The sequence below is a fragment of the Populus euphratica genome, unplaced genomic scaffold (genome assembly GCF_000495115.2).
Source record: "Populus euphratica unplaced genomic scaffold, PopEup_1.0 scaffold25.1, whole genome shotgun sequence".
NCBI lineage: Eukaryota > Viridiplantae > Streptophyta > Magnoliopsida > Malpighiales > Salicaceae > Populus > Populus euphratica.
The window spans coordinates 992024-1010420 of record NW_011499851.1 but is presented as its reverse complement, the minus strand read 5'-3'; the positions used below and the strand labels follow the sequence as shown (position 1 = coordinate 1010420).

General features: G+C 30.1%; 2 protein-coding genes and 1 pseudogene across 4 annotated transcripts; all 3 read left to right on the top strand.

The window, feature by feature from the left end:
- The first annotated feature begins 2885 nt into the window (after positions 1-2885).
- Positions 2886-7074, top strand: LOC105121431 (nudix hydrolase 2-like). Of its 3 annotated transcripts, none has more exons than XM_011020065.1 (9): positions 2886-3032; positions 3146-3319; positions 3467-3532; positions 3679-3816; positions 4680-4757; positions 4853-4903; positions 5156-5190; positions 5892-6000; positions 6588-7074. In XM_011020065.1, the coding sequence occupies exons 2-9, from the start codon at positions 3173-3175 to the stop codon at positions 6792-6794; spliced, it is 831 nt and encodes a 276-aa protein (XP_011018367.1). In that variant the 5' UTR covers positions 2886-3032; positions 3146-3172; the 3' UTR covers positions 6795-7074. The 3 variants fall into 3 exon arrangements, with proteins under 3 accessions (XP_011018367.1, XP_011018368.1, XP_011018366.1); XM_011020066.1 differs by having other exon boundaries at positions 2887-3032; positions 3210-3319; XM_011020064.1 differs by having other exon boundaries at positions 2887-3319.
- Positions 7075-11962: 4888 nt separating this feature from the next.
- Positions 11963-16175, top strand: LOC105121429 (methanol O-anthraniloyltransferase-like; annotated as a pseudogene).
- Positions 16176-16264: 89 nt separating this feature from the next.
- On the top strand, positions 16265-17098 carry LOC105121430 (pectinesterase inhibitor-like). The gene has a single exon (XM_011020063.1). The coding sequence runs from the start codon at positions 16301-16303 to the stop codon at positions 16838-16840; it is 540 nt and encodes a 179-aa protein (XP_011018365.1). The 5' UTR covers positions 16265-16300; the 3' UTR covers positions 16841-17098.
- The last annotated feature ends 1299 nt before the right edge of the window (positions 17099-18397 follow it).

The window sequence follows — 18397 nt, the reverse complement described above, 5'->3', positions numbered from 1 at the left end:
AATTTTAGAAAAAAATAAAGCATGTGGAAAAACATTATAGCAATTCACAGTATTTTAAAGAAAAAAACTACAAAGCTAAATTTTCAACCAACTTCATATTAAAAAAAATAAAATCAACAAAAACAATCCTAAAAAAACACAAAAAATGAAAAAAAGAAGAAGAAGAAGAAGAAGAGAATTTAAAAAAAAAATGGCAAAAAAAACATGTGAAGAAAGTTAAAGCTGAATTGTCAACCAGCTTAATATTAAAAAAAATCAACAAAGATAAATTTGAAAAAATACATATGAAGAAACGCTGAAGCAAAACAAAAACCATGTGGAGAAACATTCTGTAGTGTTTTAAAGAAAAAACTACAAAGCAAAATTGCAAAGTATTTTGAAAAAAAAAAGAGAAAAATTGATAAAAAAAACCATGTAGAGAAATATTATAGTAATCCATAATATTTTAAAGAAAAAACTACATAATGAAATTTTCAACCAATTCAATAATAAAAAAAAATCAACAAAAATAATTTTGAAAAAAAAATACAAAAACAAAAAAGAATAAAAAAAAAGACAATCTTGTTAAAAAAACATATAATGCCAAAAAAAACAAATATATGAAAAAAAGCATGTAACATGAAAAAAAATACAATATTTTCCCTATATTTTTTTGGATTATCGTTAAATGAAGCAAGACTCAATTCTTTTCATGGGTTCAATTGGCAATATCAATTTGTACGGTGATAAATCATTTTTTTATATATTTTTTACAGTAAAGTTATTAATTTATTTTTTTTCAATAAAAAAAACTTGGAGCAAGGGGCTCTTTGGTTTTTTATCTTTTTTTAATAGTATAAGCACTTAAATTCCCTTGAAATTTTGTTTTTCTTGGACGTGCTTATATTTTGTTTTCCAGTAAATATCAAATTGAATTAGGATCTCCAAAATCTTTGGGAGTACTTTTTGATAATCTGAAGAAAGATCAATAAAAAAGTAATCAAAGCCCCATCTCCCTTTTATTTCTGTATAATTTTATTTTGGATCGATGCCAGCAACTTTTGTCAAGATCAACAAAATGGAGGCACTGGTTTGAGAAAACTATGGGGTGCAATTTAGGAGATATTTCTCCTGCCATTGGAGATGAATTTAGTAAAAGGAAAAATGGAAGAAAAAAATAGTTTCTTTATATCAATTAGAAGCCTTTTTAAAAGGCCTTTCAAAAGCCTAAGAACAGTAACAAAAAAATCAAAAAAATCTCAAAAAAAAATTAAATTAGTTTTGATTTGGTTGGTGGTATAATGCGCAGTACGTCCCTCTGAAAGAAAGATCAGGGACCGGAAAGTTCTTTTATACTCTAAAGTAAGCTATCATCAGAATAAATGGCAACAGGGATGATGAAAACGGACTTTTGCATAACGTAATAAAAGAGTTAATAATTATGAGCTTCACTTGGCTCATGAGGTTTATTTTTAATTTGGTTTGAAGGTGGAAGTTTTTTTTTGCGAGAATATTTATTTTTTAAAATATTTTTTATTTTAAAATATATTAAAATAATATTTTTTATTTTTTAAAAATTATTTTTAATATCAACATAATTTAAAGACATAAAAATATATTAATTAAAAAATAAAAATTTTAAAATCTTTTAAAAAATATTTTCTAAACGCAAAATCAAATGCCAATTCAGTAAACTCAAAATCCATATTTGAATGAGGTGCAGTTAAGTCTACTCTAAAATGTTATTATTTTGGTTTTTTAAAAAGAAATTGCAATGTTTTAGTTTTTTGGAAGTGAAATTTGTCCAAACAACTTTATTTTGTATAAAAAAATTCTTAAACGATATCATTTCATGATTCACCTTAAAAAACTAAGAAACCTAGCACCTGAGCCGCAGACTTCTGATAAATAAGGTCACAGCCCTTCTCTATATATCAAAGAAAGGATACATTAATTCTCCGAGCACCTGTTGTTCTGTGCGATGCACCACATAAATAAACAAACCGTAAACCATCTTGAAGGTGCAAAATTATTCTTAGACTAGCTGTAATATAAACAGATTGGATTGGATTTATATGGGCAAAATAGTACACTCACACACACACACATAGACAGACTCGTTTTGGATTTTATACAGTGATCAAAAGACCCATTTGCAGCCTACTGCCCAATTATTCTTCTCCTACTCAAAATTTTGCAAATAGAGTAATTTGATTAATCTTCCCTTTCTGCTCGTTCACTTCTCTCTTTATTCGCATTATCTGCCTAGCTTACTCTTCCACGGATTTGAAAGGGCAAAAAGCCCTATGCCATACTTTGCAAAGTTTTTCCAAATAATTGTGAGAAAAGAAAAGGACAGATAATTTTCCTTTTAGTTTCAATTTCTCCATTATTTTCATATAATTTGGTATTGAACACTTAGTCATTTCTGTGGAAAATGGACTTGTAATGCCAGCCAAAAGAAGTCTTGTGACCATTAATATCAAGTCGACGAGAGATTTGAACTGAAAACTACCAAGAAAGTATACATTTCTTTATCAACTCAGTCACCCATTATAGCTTAAAAATTAAGCAAGCTGGTGACCTATATAAGTGAAGAGCGAGGGTTTACTTGTGAGTAATAATGGACTGGGGGGTGCTGTTAGGATTTAGAGTGATATTATTTTTTAAAGTGATGTTTATTTAAAAATATAAAAATACAAAAATATTTTTAAAATATAAAAACAAGTTGACTATAATACCAGAATTTGTGTAATGTGAAAGAAGTTTCTGTTGGATCACGTGTAGCCCCCCACTCCTGAAGTCTCCGTCAACCAAGTCTAGCTACTAAATACAAAAATAGAAAAATATGGGTCCTTTCTTGACGAAGTTTCCGTTGCTTTTTCCTGGGACTCGCGCTGTGGGGTTCCCTTCAGGCGACGACTTGCTTCTTCGTCTTCGAATCCGCGTCACCCAACCCCGCGCGGACGTTTATAGAATTTGCAGCTTCGTGGTTCGTAACACCCAGTCCAGCTCCAGGAAAGTAGTGGTGAAAGAGAGATGACAACAAATTAGTAAAATCCTCTTAAATTTATAACATATCTTGGTACGCCATCGCTCATATATATGGGCTATGGCCTGTAATTTGTGACCGCATCATCATCTTGGCAACCTTGTTTTACGACAGAACATAAGTTCATTATCAATCAAAAAAATGTCATCTCCAACATCAACGGTTGAACCATTAAATGCAGTTGAAGATCGATATGGAGGAGTTCGGGTAGATCTTGTTGAGGAACATATGGACTGTGACGTCTATGTTCCTCGGCTTAAAGCTTCAATATCACAGTGGAGGCAGCAGGTAAGTCCAACTGATCAGGACCTCCTAGAAGACAGTTTGCTAGCAATATTTGGCCATGTTTGGGCGTACTATATATTACATTAATTGTGTAAAAGCTATTAGCAACATGATCAATTCTCGTATTTTTTTTTTTCCGTGGTTCTTTAGGGGGTGAAGGGTGTTTGGATCAAGTTGCCTATTCGGCATGCTCATCTTGTTGAACCTACAGTTAAGGTAATTAAACGCTTACTAGCTAGCACATATCTTCCCAAAACGCACGTCCAGAATTAATATCTCCAGCTAGAAAAAAAACTGGAATCGGTTCATCATCTCAACTTCGGATAAGGGAATGACATAAATTGTACTCATAAAATGCACAGGAAGGATTTAGGTACCACCATGCAGAGTCGGATTACTTGATGTTGGTCTATTGGATTCCTGAAACTCCCGATACTCTTCCTGCAAATGCCTCCCACACTGTTGGTATTGGTGCCTTCGTCATGAACAATAACAGAGAGGTACTGTTTCCATTTTCTAGTTTCAACATATATAATAATTCTACCCTTTTTCCTTTGCTCCGCCGCCTCTCAGGGAGGAAAATTCCGGTTTTAGTTTATCTTATCTTTCTGGTAAATGTAAACTCTCTCGTCAGGTCCTTGCTATAAGAATAGTTAATTCAGAGATACTACTGAAAGATAAATCAGATCAGGGGAAAAGAAAAGGAGAAGGAAACGGTAAAAAAAGAGACACATTAGGTGACTTCTTATGTTATCTTCATATTGAAGTTTTAATTTTGAATCGCATAAAACCAATTGAAATTGAAATAATCATATACATATACATATACATATACATCTAGATGTATATGTATATGTATATATTTACATACATAAGAGTATATATATAAAAAAAATGCATGAGAGGTCTAAACTATATTTAATTATAAAGACAACAAGCTTGCTAATGTATCTATCCTCTAGTTGCCGAGTTGCAAACAAATTAAGCTTGCTCTAGTCTTATAGGGGCTGAGCTAGGGACAACAAGACAATCACCATCTATCCCATTTTTCTGTTTCTTGCTACATTCTATTTTTATTTCTTAGTTTAAATGTTGATTTAACTGAATAGAATGTTTTAATTGAAATTGAAGAAAAGCTTGTGTAATTTAATTAGATTTCTAGAAAAGAGTTTCTGATGGCTAAAAGATAGCAAAACTTAGAGTTCAAGGATGTAGATGTCCATATCTAGATATGAAGGATGGAGATGTAGTTTTGTGCTCGCACATATATGCTGCAAATTCGAGGTGAAATTTCTAGCTAGGATAGCTCGGTAACATAATTTGATTTCTCAATCTGAGATCAAATGATTCCCCTCGGCTACAGGTACTAGTAGTTCAGGAGAAGAGCGGTGCATTCGGAGCTAAAGGTGTATGGAAGTTCCCTACGGGCGTTGCTAATCAAGTGAGTATCATCGGAGATTCGTCGTGTTACAATTTGTTGTATTTTTTTTTTTCCCCACAAATGTTTTATGTTCCGGAGCTCCACCATGTTCACAGGGCGAGGATATCTGGACAGCTGCCATTCGAGAAGTGAAGGAAGAGACTGATGTAAGTTATATTCCGTGGTTTTAAATAAAATTAGAGTTGGTTTAGGCTCCTTACTAAAACCTTTTTATTAAAAATTAATTTTTTCATGTTTTTAAATTGTTTTGTATCAAAAATAATTTTTTAAAAATATTATTAAATGTATTTTGAAGTAAAAAGTAATTATTATTATAATATCAATCACATTTATAGTGTTTCCTTAACTTCAAATGTCTTCTTCTGGTCTAACATCTCTGGCTCTGTTTTGGTTCTCAGATTGACACAGAATTCGTGGAAATTTTAGCATTTAGGTAAGAAGTTTCCTTCGCTGGCTTCATCTTTCGTTTATATAGATATCTTTACCTTTGGTTTCATGTGAATAATTTATCACGCGAACATTTCCAGAACTCTTTAAATAACACGTGAGATGCAAACTGCATGAGGTACAATATTAAGATTCTGAGAAAACTCTTTAATTACCTCTCTATTAATTAGCTGAGTATGAGTATCATATCTACATATATTTAAATATTTTCTTTATAACCTTTCATTTGACGAGAATTCAATGTTATAATGGAGAGAATAACCCACTAATTATGACATGAATTGATACTTCAAAGGTTTTTGTGATTTACGTTAATGAGTATGTTGAAAATATTCTTGGAATTATATTTCATATATGAAGGGATTGACCCTCAAGATCTACAAGCACAAAAGGGCCCAACAAAGTCTGATCTTTATTCATGATTTTTTTTTTGAAATAATATAGAAAATGATCCATTAATTAAAGGGGTTTAAAAATATTGAGCAGCTGAAATACTGAATATGTTGAAGTTTTTATTTTCTGCAAACCAAAAAAAAAAAAAAAACTACCTTCTTCTTATATTCATAATTGATAATTGTGAAGGATGCTATATATCATTAAATACTTGGTATTAAGATGAATATGTTAGATTATTATTTTAGCTCCATATTCCCTTTTCTGTGAATTGATCTCTGTCTCTCTCCACAGACAAACCCACAAGGCATTTTGTGGGAAATCGGACTTGTTTTTTGTTTGTATGTTACGACCACTCTCTTTTGACATCAACAAACAAGATTCAGAGATAAAGGCAGCTCAGGTATTTTATTTATTTATATATTTAGAGAAATTGCTAGATAATTAAGAGTAGCACTCCCTCTCTTGTATAAGAAGTTATTAATAAATCCAACTTCCATAAAAGAGAGAATAGCGTAACTTCAAAAAACTGAATATTTTTTCTTGAATTTATCCCAAACAAGGAAAAGAAGATTCAGCACGGTAGAAGTATCAGGAATTTAAAAATAATATTATATTGCAATTTTGACATTTAATGGGTCAAGAGGGGTCGATATATGGATGCTAAAATTAAACACTGGACAGTGGCAAGATGTTATTATTTCATGAAACCATTGTTGTCTACATCATAAAAGTCATAGCAATATCGAGGATCGATATAGATCTCAATAGATTATATCAATTAGAAGGGATATATGTTCCCTAATGTCCAAACAATTGGAGTTTTCTTGATGAACAGGCGTGGCAGTAGCTGCTGCTGCTGCCATGCGACAGCGACAAAATCGTCGAATGGTCCTCTGTTCTTGTAATTGATAATTTTTTTCATGCATATACATATATAGTTGCCAGTTGCCACTCATGATAATTTCCTTCGTTTTTTTTTTAACTCAGTGGATGCCGATTGAAGAGTATATGGCCCAACCTTGCATACAAGAACATGAGTCGTTCAAATATGTTGCTGAAATATGCTCAGGTCAGTCAAACAGTAGCTGCAGCGGATTTCGCCCGGTGCCTACACTGTCAACCTCGGGCAAAAAGTCCTACACGTACTTCAACAAACTTCAGCTTCAGAACAAGAAAAAGGAGCTAGGTGGTTGAGAGGTTCAGTCATGTTGCGCCGGCGAAGCCTTTCAGGTTTCACGCAAAAACTCCACAAGCTTTCTCTTGTTCTTTGCGTTTTTATTTTATTATTTCCCTAATTTCTTAAGCACTTCATAAACGCCAATATCTAAATGACAATGCACGTAGATGTCGGCAGCTACCAATTAAGTATTGGTTCAGATGTAAGAAGATCATATGTGCTCGTTTAGCATGAGGTCTTGCTATTAACTTCTCGACCAGAAGGAAATATGGATTTAATATATGTGATTTGTAAACCTATTTTCTTTAAAGAAGATGATGATGATAATAATAATAATGATAATAATAATAATAATAAAGAAAAAGCTCAAAAAAAGGTATGTGTCAACTTGATTCAATTGTAACAATGAATAATCAAAATGTCATTCTACGTACAGAAAACCAAAGCATAACAAACGTAGGCTTGTTTGTATGTTTTTAATTTAATCTCATTATTGAAAAGACGTACTCTTTGTGTGGAGACAATTGTTATCTAGCATTTTTATCTTCCTCTTAATTTATACATTAGTTGCTCTAAAAAAAAATTATTTTAGTAAGGTAATTTATTTAATAAAAAACAAAAATAATTTGAATAAATATAGAAAACACTCTATACGATCCAAAATAAAGATTTAAAAAACATTTATTTATCTGATTTTTTATGTAACTTTACGATTCCAAAATACATGAGCAGCAAAACAAATAAAAAAATTTAAAAAAAAAAACAAAGACAAATTATGAAGGGCTGCAAGAAATTTTTTTATAATATGACATCATTAAAAAAAATATAAATTGAATAATATCTAATAAAATGATGTTTTAACTTTTAAGTTATTTATTTTATTGAAATTTAATTTAAAAAAAAAAACAAAGAAAATATAATGGGTGTCCTGTGTGCGTGGTCCAAAGAAAAAAGGGTGCGGGCATGTAAGTGCAAGGCTTCTTTTTTTCAGTTGGCAAGAAGAGCTAATGACAAAGGCGGATCACGTGTTATCTATTATGGCAGACAAAATAAAGTTTGGGTTTTTTAAAACACTTCAAAATCGTCTAAAATTTTAAAATCAAATCATTTAACAAATAACTCTCAACCCTAACTATTTTTAGGTAAGATGAAAGAGGAAAACAATTCAATAAAGTACCCAAAGTTATATTTATCATTATTAAATGAAATATATTAATACCAAGAATTATATTTTTACGGCCACAGTGTCTAATAAATAAATAAATAAATAACTCTTGTTTAACACACAAATATACTTGATCCCGTTTAGTTAATGGAAAGTAATTTTTTTAAAAAAATAAATTCTAAAAAAGTGAATTATTTTTTTATGTCTAGTAATGTAATGAAAAACAAGTTGGAAAATATTTTTCAATATTTAGTTATGTTATGGAAAATGAGCTGAAAAATAACTTATTAATATCTTGTAAGTTTATTAAAATAATAAGAAACAAATCTTACAAATTAAAAAGTTGAATGAGAATAAAATTGAAAAAAATATAATTTCATAAATTATCTCAAATAAAATAAATAATAATCATAATAATAAAGATCAAATCTAAGAAATAAAGAAATAAAAAATAAAGAAATTAAAATAATAATATTAATATTTCATAAATTATTTCAAATAAAATAAGTAACAATCAGAAGAATGAGGATCGAATTTGATAGGTAAAAATTTTTCATAAAAAAATAATAAGAGAAAAGCAAATAATAACTATAAAAATAAAGACTAAAGTTAATATAAAAATTAAATTTTAAAAAATAAAATAAAATAATAAATATTCAAAACAATATATATATAGCAATCAAAAATTTAAAAATCAAATTTGATATAATCAGCAAATAATATAATATTTTTAAATTTTTCACAACTTCTAGAAAGTATTTTTCGCCTGAATTTTTTAAGAAAACATTTTATTGAATACCAAACTAAATTTTTTTTACTAAAAAGTATTTTTTATTAATTAATTTTTTTAATGATAAATAAATATAAAAATAATTTTTCAAAAACCACTTTTTAGAAAGTAAATATTACAAGCCATTCCTGTCTTTCCAGAGAACCCACCAAAGGTAAAGCAAGAAAAAGTAAAACAAAAACAGACACACACTCTCTGTCTCTCGAGTTTTGCTAGTGCTCGTACAATAATAGATAAACCCCATCTAGCAGACTCAATCACAAAGTTTCTCAGCATGGATGCATTCATTAGCAAAAACAGTAAGCAGGGACCGTAAGCTCCGTTTGCAACAGACGAAAGAAGAGAAGATTGGTGTTGATGGAGATGTGATCGCCATTGTCGAATTCTTCAGTAACTACCGGATTTCTTGAGACAAATGAGAGTCAGAGGGAACAAGGGAGGTATGGGGATATAGTTAACTATTGCTAGGCTCTGAACGAATACTTTTCATGCGTTAAAATGGAAGATGTGATTTTCGATAGCATTGGTACATTCACTTTTACTTCTGTGAATTAAAATGACAAAACTTGACTTTTCATGCCCTAGGACTGTCAAGTGTTAGATAAGTGAGAATTTAATAAAAATTCAAGAATATTTATTAAAAATTTACTAAATGTAGAAATTAGTAGTCAGTGTTGAGCAAAATCTAAGGGGGAAAGTAGAAACAACATCAACAAGCATTATAACATTTTTTTTAATAGAAAAAAATAAACTCTGTTTGTAAAAATTAACTTAACATGATTTAATAGATTTAAAAATAATATAAATGACCGGAAAAATTATAATTTAACTTAAAATATTTAAAAAAAATATTTTAAAAAAATATTACAACTATAACTATTAAATCGACTGAGATCAATAAGATACAAGTTTTATGAATATGATAATTCATTATAAAGCTTGAATCTTTAAATTTAAAAGTTATTATATCAATATTTATATGAAACATTTTATTTTCAAGAGCCTCTTTCTAGTATTTGTGAGACAAATATTAAAGATATAAACACAAATAAAAATTTCTATGCTATCTTCTGACTAACTAATAAATATTTTTAATATTAATAGGGTTTATATGTAACATAACATTGTAGTGACCAAGGGTGTCCTATAAAATGATAACAAATGCTTAAGTTTATAATTTTCTGATTTTTTTATGTAATATGTTATTTTAAATTAATTATATATTGTACATGGTGTCAGTAGAAACTAAAATATAAACATGAATAAAAAAAATATTACTTGTTTTTTTTAAAATAGCCTTTTTTAATAACAAAAAATTAATGGATCCTTCTTTTTTTTTTTAAGGAATGGAGACAATGGCAATGTCAAGATTTTTTAAATGATAGGGCAAATTACTAACAAATATATAATATTATGTATTATATAGATATGCGTTATATAAAAAAATCAATTTAAAATATATATACTAACTCATATATATCAAATGAAATTAATTTAAAAATACTTTTAAAATAAAAAAACCTTATGCTATAATTGTTTTTTTCAAGTTTTTATATTTTGAAATCGCTTTATAATGACTTTATTGTCAATCTTATCAAAGATATATTTCTCAATATATATAATAAAACTGTCATTCATTCACTTATCTCTCATCCTATTTCGCAATCTACCCTTGACAATATACATGACAAAAAAAACTCTTTTCAATATAATTGTTGCAACTGGTAGAAGTAATAATAATTTGATAAGCATATATATCAATGAAAATATCAAATTCTTCTTTGGTTTTACCATTTTCTCAATAAGACTAGCAGTACCTTCAATACCAGAGAACTCATTATCACTATGTAGATCAACAATATACATATTAAGGTGGTCACTAAATACCATAAGATTCACTATAGAGAATTCATTGGCGTAAAAAGAGTAAGGTGAATAAGCTTTTATTTGTTGAAAGCAAAAAAACAATCATCTGGGTTTAAATATACCACACGAAAAAATAACTTTATACTCGTCTTAGTAAAATGATCATCATCTAACTCATTAAGTTGTATGTTAATAATATTATTAAATAATTCATAATTAAAATGGTATAGATTTGAAATCCCTTTAGATTTTTTCTTTGAATGCCCATGAAACTTTAATATTACAGAGGAGCTAATAAATCAAAATATCAAACATAAAAAGTTTTGATGATATAATCACAAACCAAAAAATAACAACAAAAAGTTCTCTAGGACTTTTTAAATATTTCCAACTTCCTTCTTTATATGCATTGATTAGTTTTCATTTTTCCATAGAATAAATCATCACAATCCCTTTACTTTTTTATTTGTTAAACAAACAAAAAAATTTATTTAAAACAATCAACTTATAATTCAAGCACCAGAAGCATTTTTTAATAGATTCAAAGATAATAGTTTTTACTTTATGCTTTACAAGAAAAAAATGTAGACAATCACAACAAAGCATATTAACATGTTATTTCTTAACTATTTATTTTTTGTAAAATATGACATAAGCTTTTATATTAATATTTTAATATAAAAATTATTTTTTGAAAAAGTTAAGGCGCAGTTGCTCTAGTGTGGCTCCGCTCCTGAATTCAAATATAATATAAGACAATAACTAATGATCCCATAAGAAAAGAAAAGAAAAGAAAAATTAAGGATTTTTTATTTAATAATTTGATATATTTCATTTTTTTTAGATTTTAATTATCAACTCTTATTTACATATAACTTTTATTATTATATAAAAAAAATGTTTTGTAGAAATGTTTATCAATAAATTATTTTTAATACATGTAATGGTTTTTAAAATTTAAAGATATTTTTATTGGATCAAATATTTTAATATAAAATTTTTATTTTTTATATAGTTATAGTTATGGATATATGATTTTATAAGTTTTTAATGAAAGAAAGAAATTACAGGAATTTCATAAGATTGCTTAACAATTTTGTCAATCAAATGATTATCCTACAAGTTGAAAACATTTTTTAAGATTTGCCCATGATTTGATCTTGTGGGCTAAAATATATACAGTTTGGACGAGTTAGTTTGAGCCCGTATATCTTATACACGAACAACGCCCCATCTCTAGATAAAATCAATATTTTACTTGCCATGGCTAATCCAGGAAAGAGCTATATATATATATATTATTTTAATTTTTAAAATTAATAATTATATAAATATTTAACAATTCTAAAATATATAAAACTTCAATTAATAGTTTTAAAAAAAAATCTAGATGCTGACTATCTCACCCTCATATTAGATAATATATTTTATTGCATTGGTGGTGTTCGATTATTTTGCCAGCTGCTTTGGATGGAAGATTTCTGCATCCAAGTGGCAAGTGGGGCCATTAAAAATCATAAAGAAGCTCAATAAACGACAGATGAAAAATCAAATGGTAATAAAACGCACAGAAAGTCATATGTAGTAGTCAATAGGCTCTTAAATCCGACCCCCTCAAATGTGCTATAAAACAAGACTTCTCATTTATTATCCCTGCGTCAAAAGATGGCACCATCTTCCCCTCTGGTATCATTCAAGGTGAGACAAAGGGATCCTGAAATGGTTGTGCCGGCAAAACCAGTCCCATATGAGCAAAAGCAGCTGTCAGATGTAGATGACCAAGAAGCCCTGCGTTATCAAATTTCATTCATCATGTTCTATGACAGTAATAGCAATCCTTGTATGGAAGGAGAAGACCAGGTGAGAATCATTCGAGCTGCCCTAGCAGAAGCACTAGTGTATTACTATCCTCTTGCTGGCAGGCTTAAAGAAGGGCCTGATGGCAAGCTTCTTGTGGATTGCACAGGTGAAGGTGTCTAGTTTCTTGAGGCTGATGCTGAAACCACGCTTGAACTACTCGAGGACACTATTCAACCACCGTGCCCATATCTTGATCAACTTCTTTATAATGTTCCCGGCTCTACAGGAATCGTAGGATGCCCTTTGTTGCTGATCCAGGTTAGTGTATACCTGCCACTCTTGAAACATGCCTACCTTTTTCAGTTTTTTACAGTAAATAGCTTTAGCGAGCTTCCCTGAAATCTGGTATCTAGTAGAATGGTAGCTGGCTTTTAGCATTCCAAGTGGGGTTGGAATTCATCTTGGTCCACAGTCCTTTGGCGGCAACTGTCGCAAAAAGATGAAGAGATCCCCACAGAGTGTTCAATAAATTATTTCTGGCAGCCAATACCGCCATCCTAATGGAATAAGATGCCTAAAAGAGAACCGCGTAGACTTTCTGACACCCACAACCATCAGGTTAGGTTGTAGAATATTTTATGCGTTTCAAAATGGCCTTAGGAAAAACAAACTTGACTGCACATTCTAGTAACTTCTACCTTCTTCAAATTTGACACGTTTGATACAGCTGTAGCCTGTAGGTGAGGCTCGGCTTTATAGGCTTGGCCCTAACTAATCTTAAAAAATACCCCAAATGTCAGACCCTACGACTTCCACAAACACTAGGCAACAGCTATGATCTCAATTAGGTGCATTTTTTGGCATCTCGTTCAATTCGAATTCTAAAGGTGATTTTTAAATTGTTTTTAAAATTAATTATTGCAATAAAATATTTGATCGGATTTTAAGTTGTATTTTATTAATATTTAAATTACCAATATATTTACCCATGCAAACTTGTTATTGAAAACTTTCTCATTAGAAATTTTAATTTTATCAATAATTCAGTCAGTAAAATAATTTATTTATAAAAATACCGATAAAGCATTCACATAAAAAAATATTTAAGAACCGTATTTTTGACAGCAGGTCGATTGATATATATTATCATTGGACTAACCGTAAAAAAATAATTATGTAATTTTCATTTCCTTACCAAAACAAGAGTAGAATAATAAAATTAATTGCAAATAATAAAAAAATAATACTTAAAACATGTATTTTAAGTTAAACAAACAATAAAAAACCAATGAATCTAATAAAAAACCTTCAAACCATTAAGATGAAGCCTTGAGTAGTGGGTGGAGAGAGGGGGAGAGAGAGAACCATTGCCATTTAAATGGAGAAAGAACATCGTCATTGCTGATTATGATGACACAACGCCGACTGCTAATTCTAAATTCAATGTTGCATTAAAATGTTAAAATGTGAAGTAAACAATAACTCAAATTAACGACAAGTAATCAAAACCAACTAATTATATATTATTTTTTAATTCAAACTTATTCAATCTAAAATAATACTATTTAACTATTATTAATTATATAAAAAATCAATTTTCCTCAAATCTCTTAAATTTCTCAACTTAACAATAAAATTAATAAAATATTATTAACATCTATTAAATAGCCCATCATTTATTTTAAGATAACACATCTAAGTTAAAAAAAAATAAACTCAATTTCTTTAAATTGCTGACAAATTTAATTTTTTATAATATTTAAATAAATTTTAATATACAAATTATATTTTAATACAACAAAGTTTGTTAGAAAAACATTGTAAAATATTTAAATATACAAACAAACTATAAAAAAATATCAATGAATTAGTCTAAAATATAAATGAATAGGTTTACCTGGTGTAGGGAATATTTATAAAAGATTAAACCAAGACATTGATGTTACCACTATTAAGTATTGGGTTAGTTGAATTTGTAAAAATAGGCCTAGATACGTGGCATGACAGGTGAAAGGGTTGTTGCTTTATGTAAAGAAAAGGAGCAATTAAAAAAAAAAAAAGAAATAGAGGATGAGACTATATTTGGTTATAATACTTTTAATTTACCAACTAAATTTTCAATAAACATTGATGATGAAATATTTTTATTGGTAATTTTATTAATAAATAATGATGTGTCATATTACAGAAAAATTTACCAATAAAACATTTATTGATTTTCTTAATTATTTTTATTCTTTCAGCAATTTAATAGGTAATTATCAACAAAACATATTCCGTCACTAATTGTGTTGGTAATGTCATGTATAGTTGTTTTTTCACTATTGCCATTAGACATTACCGAAGGAATACTATCTATTGGCATAAGTAATTCTATTGATATTTGGTAATTTTATAATAGTGTTTAAATTGTTTTTTTCTTAGAAAAAATATTAAAATAATAATTTTTAAGTATTTTTTTATGGTTTTAATTTGATAATTTAAAAAAAATATGAAAAAAACTATTTTAATGTATTTTAAATTAAAAAGGTATTCAAAAGTATAACAACTTTTGTTTTTGAGTGCTTTTCAAGTGTGTTTCAAATCATCATGAAATGATGACGTTCTGTTTTTTTTTTTCCCAGCATTTTTTACCTATTCCCAATTCATCTTTGATGATATATAGGTGACGCGATTGATGTGTGGGGCATTTGTCTTTGCAATACGTTGGAGCCACATCATTGCTGATGCAGTCGGTATGTTCAAGTTCTTGAACACAATTGCAGAGATGGTACCAGGTGCTACTAAACCATCCTTTCTCCCTGTGTGGCAAAGAGAACTATTAAATGCTAGAGACCCTCCACGGGCGACTTACGAACATCACGAATTCGACGAGGTCAATGACATCGATTTTGGCACTATGAATGATGATACAATTATTGTTCACAAGTCTTTCTTTTTCGGCCCCAGAGAGATGAGTTCGATTCGGAAACATCTTCCACCACACCTTCGTGCGAGTTCTTCGTTTCTAGTATTAACTGCTTGTTTATGGAAATGCAGAACGATCGCAATGCAACTTGATCCTAATGAGATCGTTCGCGTATCGTACATGGTCAGTGCCAGCGGCAAGGAAGGCTTAAAACTGCCTGCTGGTTACTATGGGAATGCATTCACCTTCCCGGTCGCCCTTTCAGAGGCTGGATTGCTATGTAAAAATCCACTACAGTATGGACTAGAGTTAGTGAAGGAGATAAAGAACAGATTGAGTGAAGAGTACACAAGGTCTGCTATAGACCTTTTGGTAATTAAGGGAAAGAAACAATATAGGACAGTCAGAGATTTTGTAATTGCTGATACAACGCGTGTGCCGTTTGGAGAGATTGATTTAGGCTGGGGAAAGCCAGTATATGGTGGTCCTGCAGGAGCCATTAAAGATGTTAGTTTCTTCGCTAAGTTTAAGAATGGTAAAGGAGAGGATGGGATTGTAGTACAAGTTTCATTGCCATGGCAAATCATGGAACGGTTTCAAAAGGAGTTAGCAAAGATGGCAGGGAACTCTACAAATGATCAGTGCTGTAGAAATGCCACAGAAGTCGCACGTTCCAAGCTCTAGGGCGATTCAAGTTCTAGATAGTCGGAGTTGCATGCAAAACTGATAATTTAAGCAGGAGCTAAAAATAGGATTTACCCACAATCATGCATTCGAACATTGAAAAAATCTTGAACTGTATTTAAGTAGTGGTTAAGCGCATTTGTTTCTTCCGTTGGCGGTCCTCGTTGAATCTCTTTACTGTCAAATCTTAGCAGGCAAAAAAATATCAGTACATAATAGTTGTTCGACAAACAATCTTTGAAACAAATTAACCTCTTCTTTCTTGATTTAAAAGCACTAACACCCCCTTGAACAAAACTTGGGAAAGAAAATGAAGCCCATTACAAGTTTTGTCCTGTTTTCTTTAACCCTCAGCCTCACCCTTTCTCCCCTTGCATCTGTTGCCAATGCGGACACCAATCTAATCGACAAAGTATGCGCACGCACCCATAACAAGAATAGTTGTGTTGCAGTTTTCGAATCTAACCCTGATAGCAAACAAGCCGATTTGAAACAACTAGGCATAATTGCATTAACCCTTGCATCTTCAAAAGCAACAGAGACATCGCAGTACATCAAGACTCTGCTTCTTAACAAGACTTTGGACCCTGTCATTGATCAGGCCCTCTCCGACTGCTCAGACCAATACTTGGATGTCATCCAGCAACTCGGTGACGCATCGTCTGATTTGTTAGAGGACGGTACCAAAGACGTTCGTAGTTCGGTGAAAGCAGCCATTGCAGCTGCACAATCATGTGAGAACGGGTTCGAGGAAAGTTCTGGCCGTGAAATTTTGCTGTCGAGAAATGCAATCTTCCGCCAATTATGCAACAATGTCTTGGTCATCAACAAACTCTTGGAAGAAAAGTGATAATCATCATCTTATGTAATGTTTAAGATTGTATGTTCTAAAGTGAGCTAGGGTATGTTTACTTGCCAAAATCCATCCAGTAATCCTGCAATCAGTCATCCTGTAAATTTTCCTTTCCATTAGAGTTTCCCTGAGAATCCAAAGAAACTTTTACATGATCTCCTTTTTTTATTCTTGTTTGTATTTAACTCTCTATTTTTTAAAGACTAAACTTTGAACACCATTAATATTGAGAAAACAACCATTGTTTATCCATGATTTACGTAGATTTCTAAACAGTTACGACCGAATAGATTTCCATGATACCAGGAAAAAAAATCCACTACTAAACAGCTATATAAGATTGTGAGAAATAGAACAATCATGTTGTCAAATTAAGGGTGCTCGCCTCCATTTTTAATAGTATCCAGTTTTTTCAAGTTTTAACTTGGATTTGTGACACCTTAACTTAAAAAAATACAGGACTCCCATAATGCCACGTTAGTTTTTCTTTCTAACTCTTTGTTCATCTGATTCCCCTTCTCTTAAAGCTTCTCCTCAAGAGTCCACATTGCCATGAATTCCATTTTTTTCTTTCTGAACTTTCAAATATTATAGAACCTTCACCAATTACATGAACGATACAAGCAGAACCCGGTTTTACTGTTTCGCGTTATAGCCTCCCTTTATTATTTATTTATTTGTTTTGATAATTGAATTTTATTTCTTTTCAATCACATATTTTCAAATTATATTAGTATAATTTTATTAATTGAGATTTTTTTTGCTCCGCATGCTCTCATATATGCCAAAGATCTGGTAATATTTCAGTTACCGGGAATAACCTTCAATCAAATCACAATTAGTTAAAGTAAACCGACAGACTTCGACGAAGAGATGATTAAGAAAAAAAAAACTTGCACACCAATCCATGGAAACCCTAGAAGACCGTTTCGCTCTGTTGCTAAGGTCTTCCAGGTTTTAGTAGCCTTGATACCCACTCCAAGGAGCAGTTGGCCTTCTTCTTTTTTTTCTATACCCATGCACACCAATCCTGAAAGGCCTGCATCCAACGGCGTAACCAGGATTTTTTTCTATCCTGGGCTGTCAAACAGATATATATATAAATTATTTTATAAGATCAATTATTAATTTATATATATAAATTTTTTAAGTTAATAATAAAGTTTTAATTTAAATTTAAAGTATATAAAATTAAAAAAAATAAAAATAAATTATATTATTGAAGTTGCACCCTTCCATATTTTGTAGAATAAAATTTATTAATGATCGAATCCGAATCAATATTTTCAGCAAGCTCTCGATGTAAATTATCATAGAATATGTTAAAAACTCATCTTTTATTTTATTATAAAACATAATTTTAAAATGTTTTATTGTTGAAAATACTCGTTTTATGGTGGCAATGAAAATAAACAAAATTAAAATAAGATAAATCAACTTGTTAATCAAATAATAATGTTATGACTTATTTATTTTAACTAATCCTCAACATAATTCAGAAATGATAGAGATATTCTAAAAGTTCTTATGATGAATCACATCAATTTAATAATG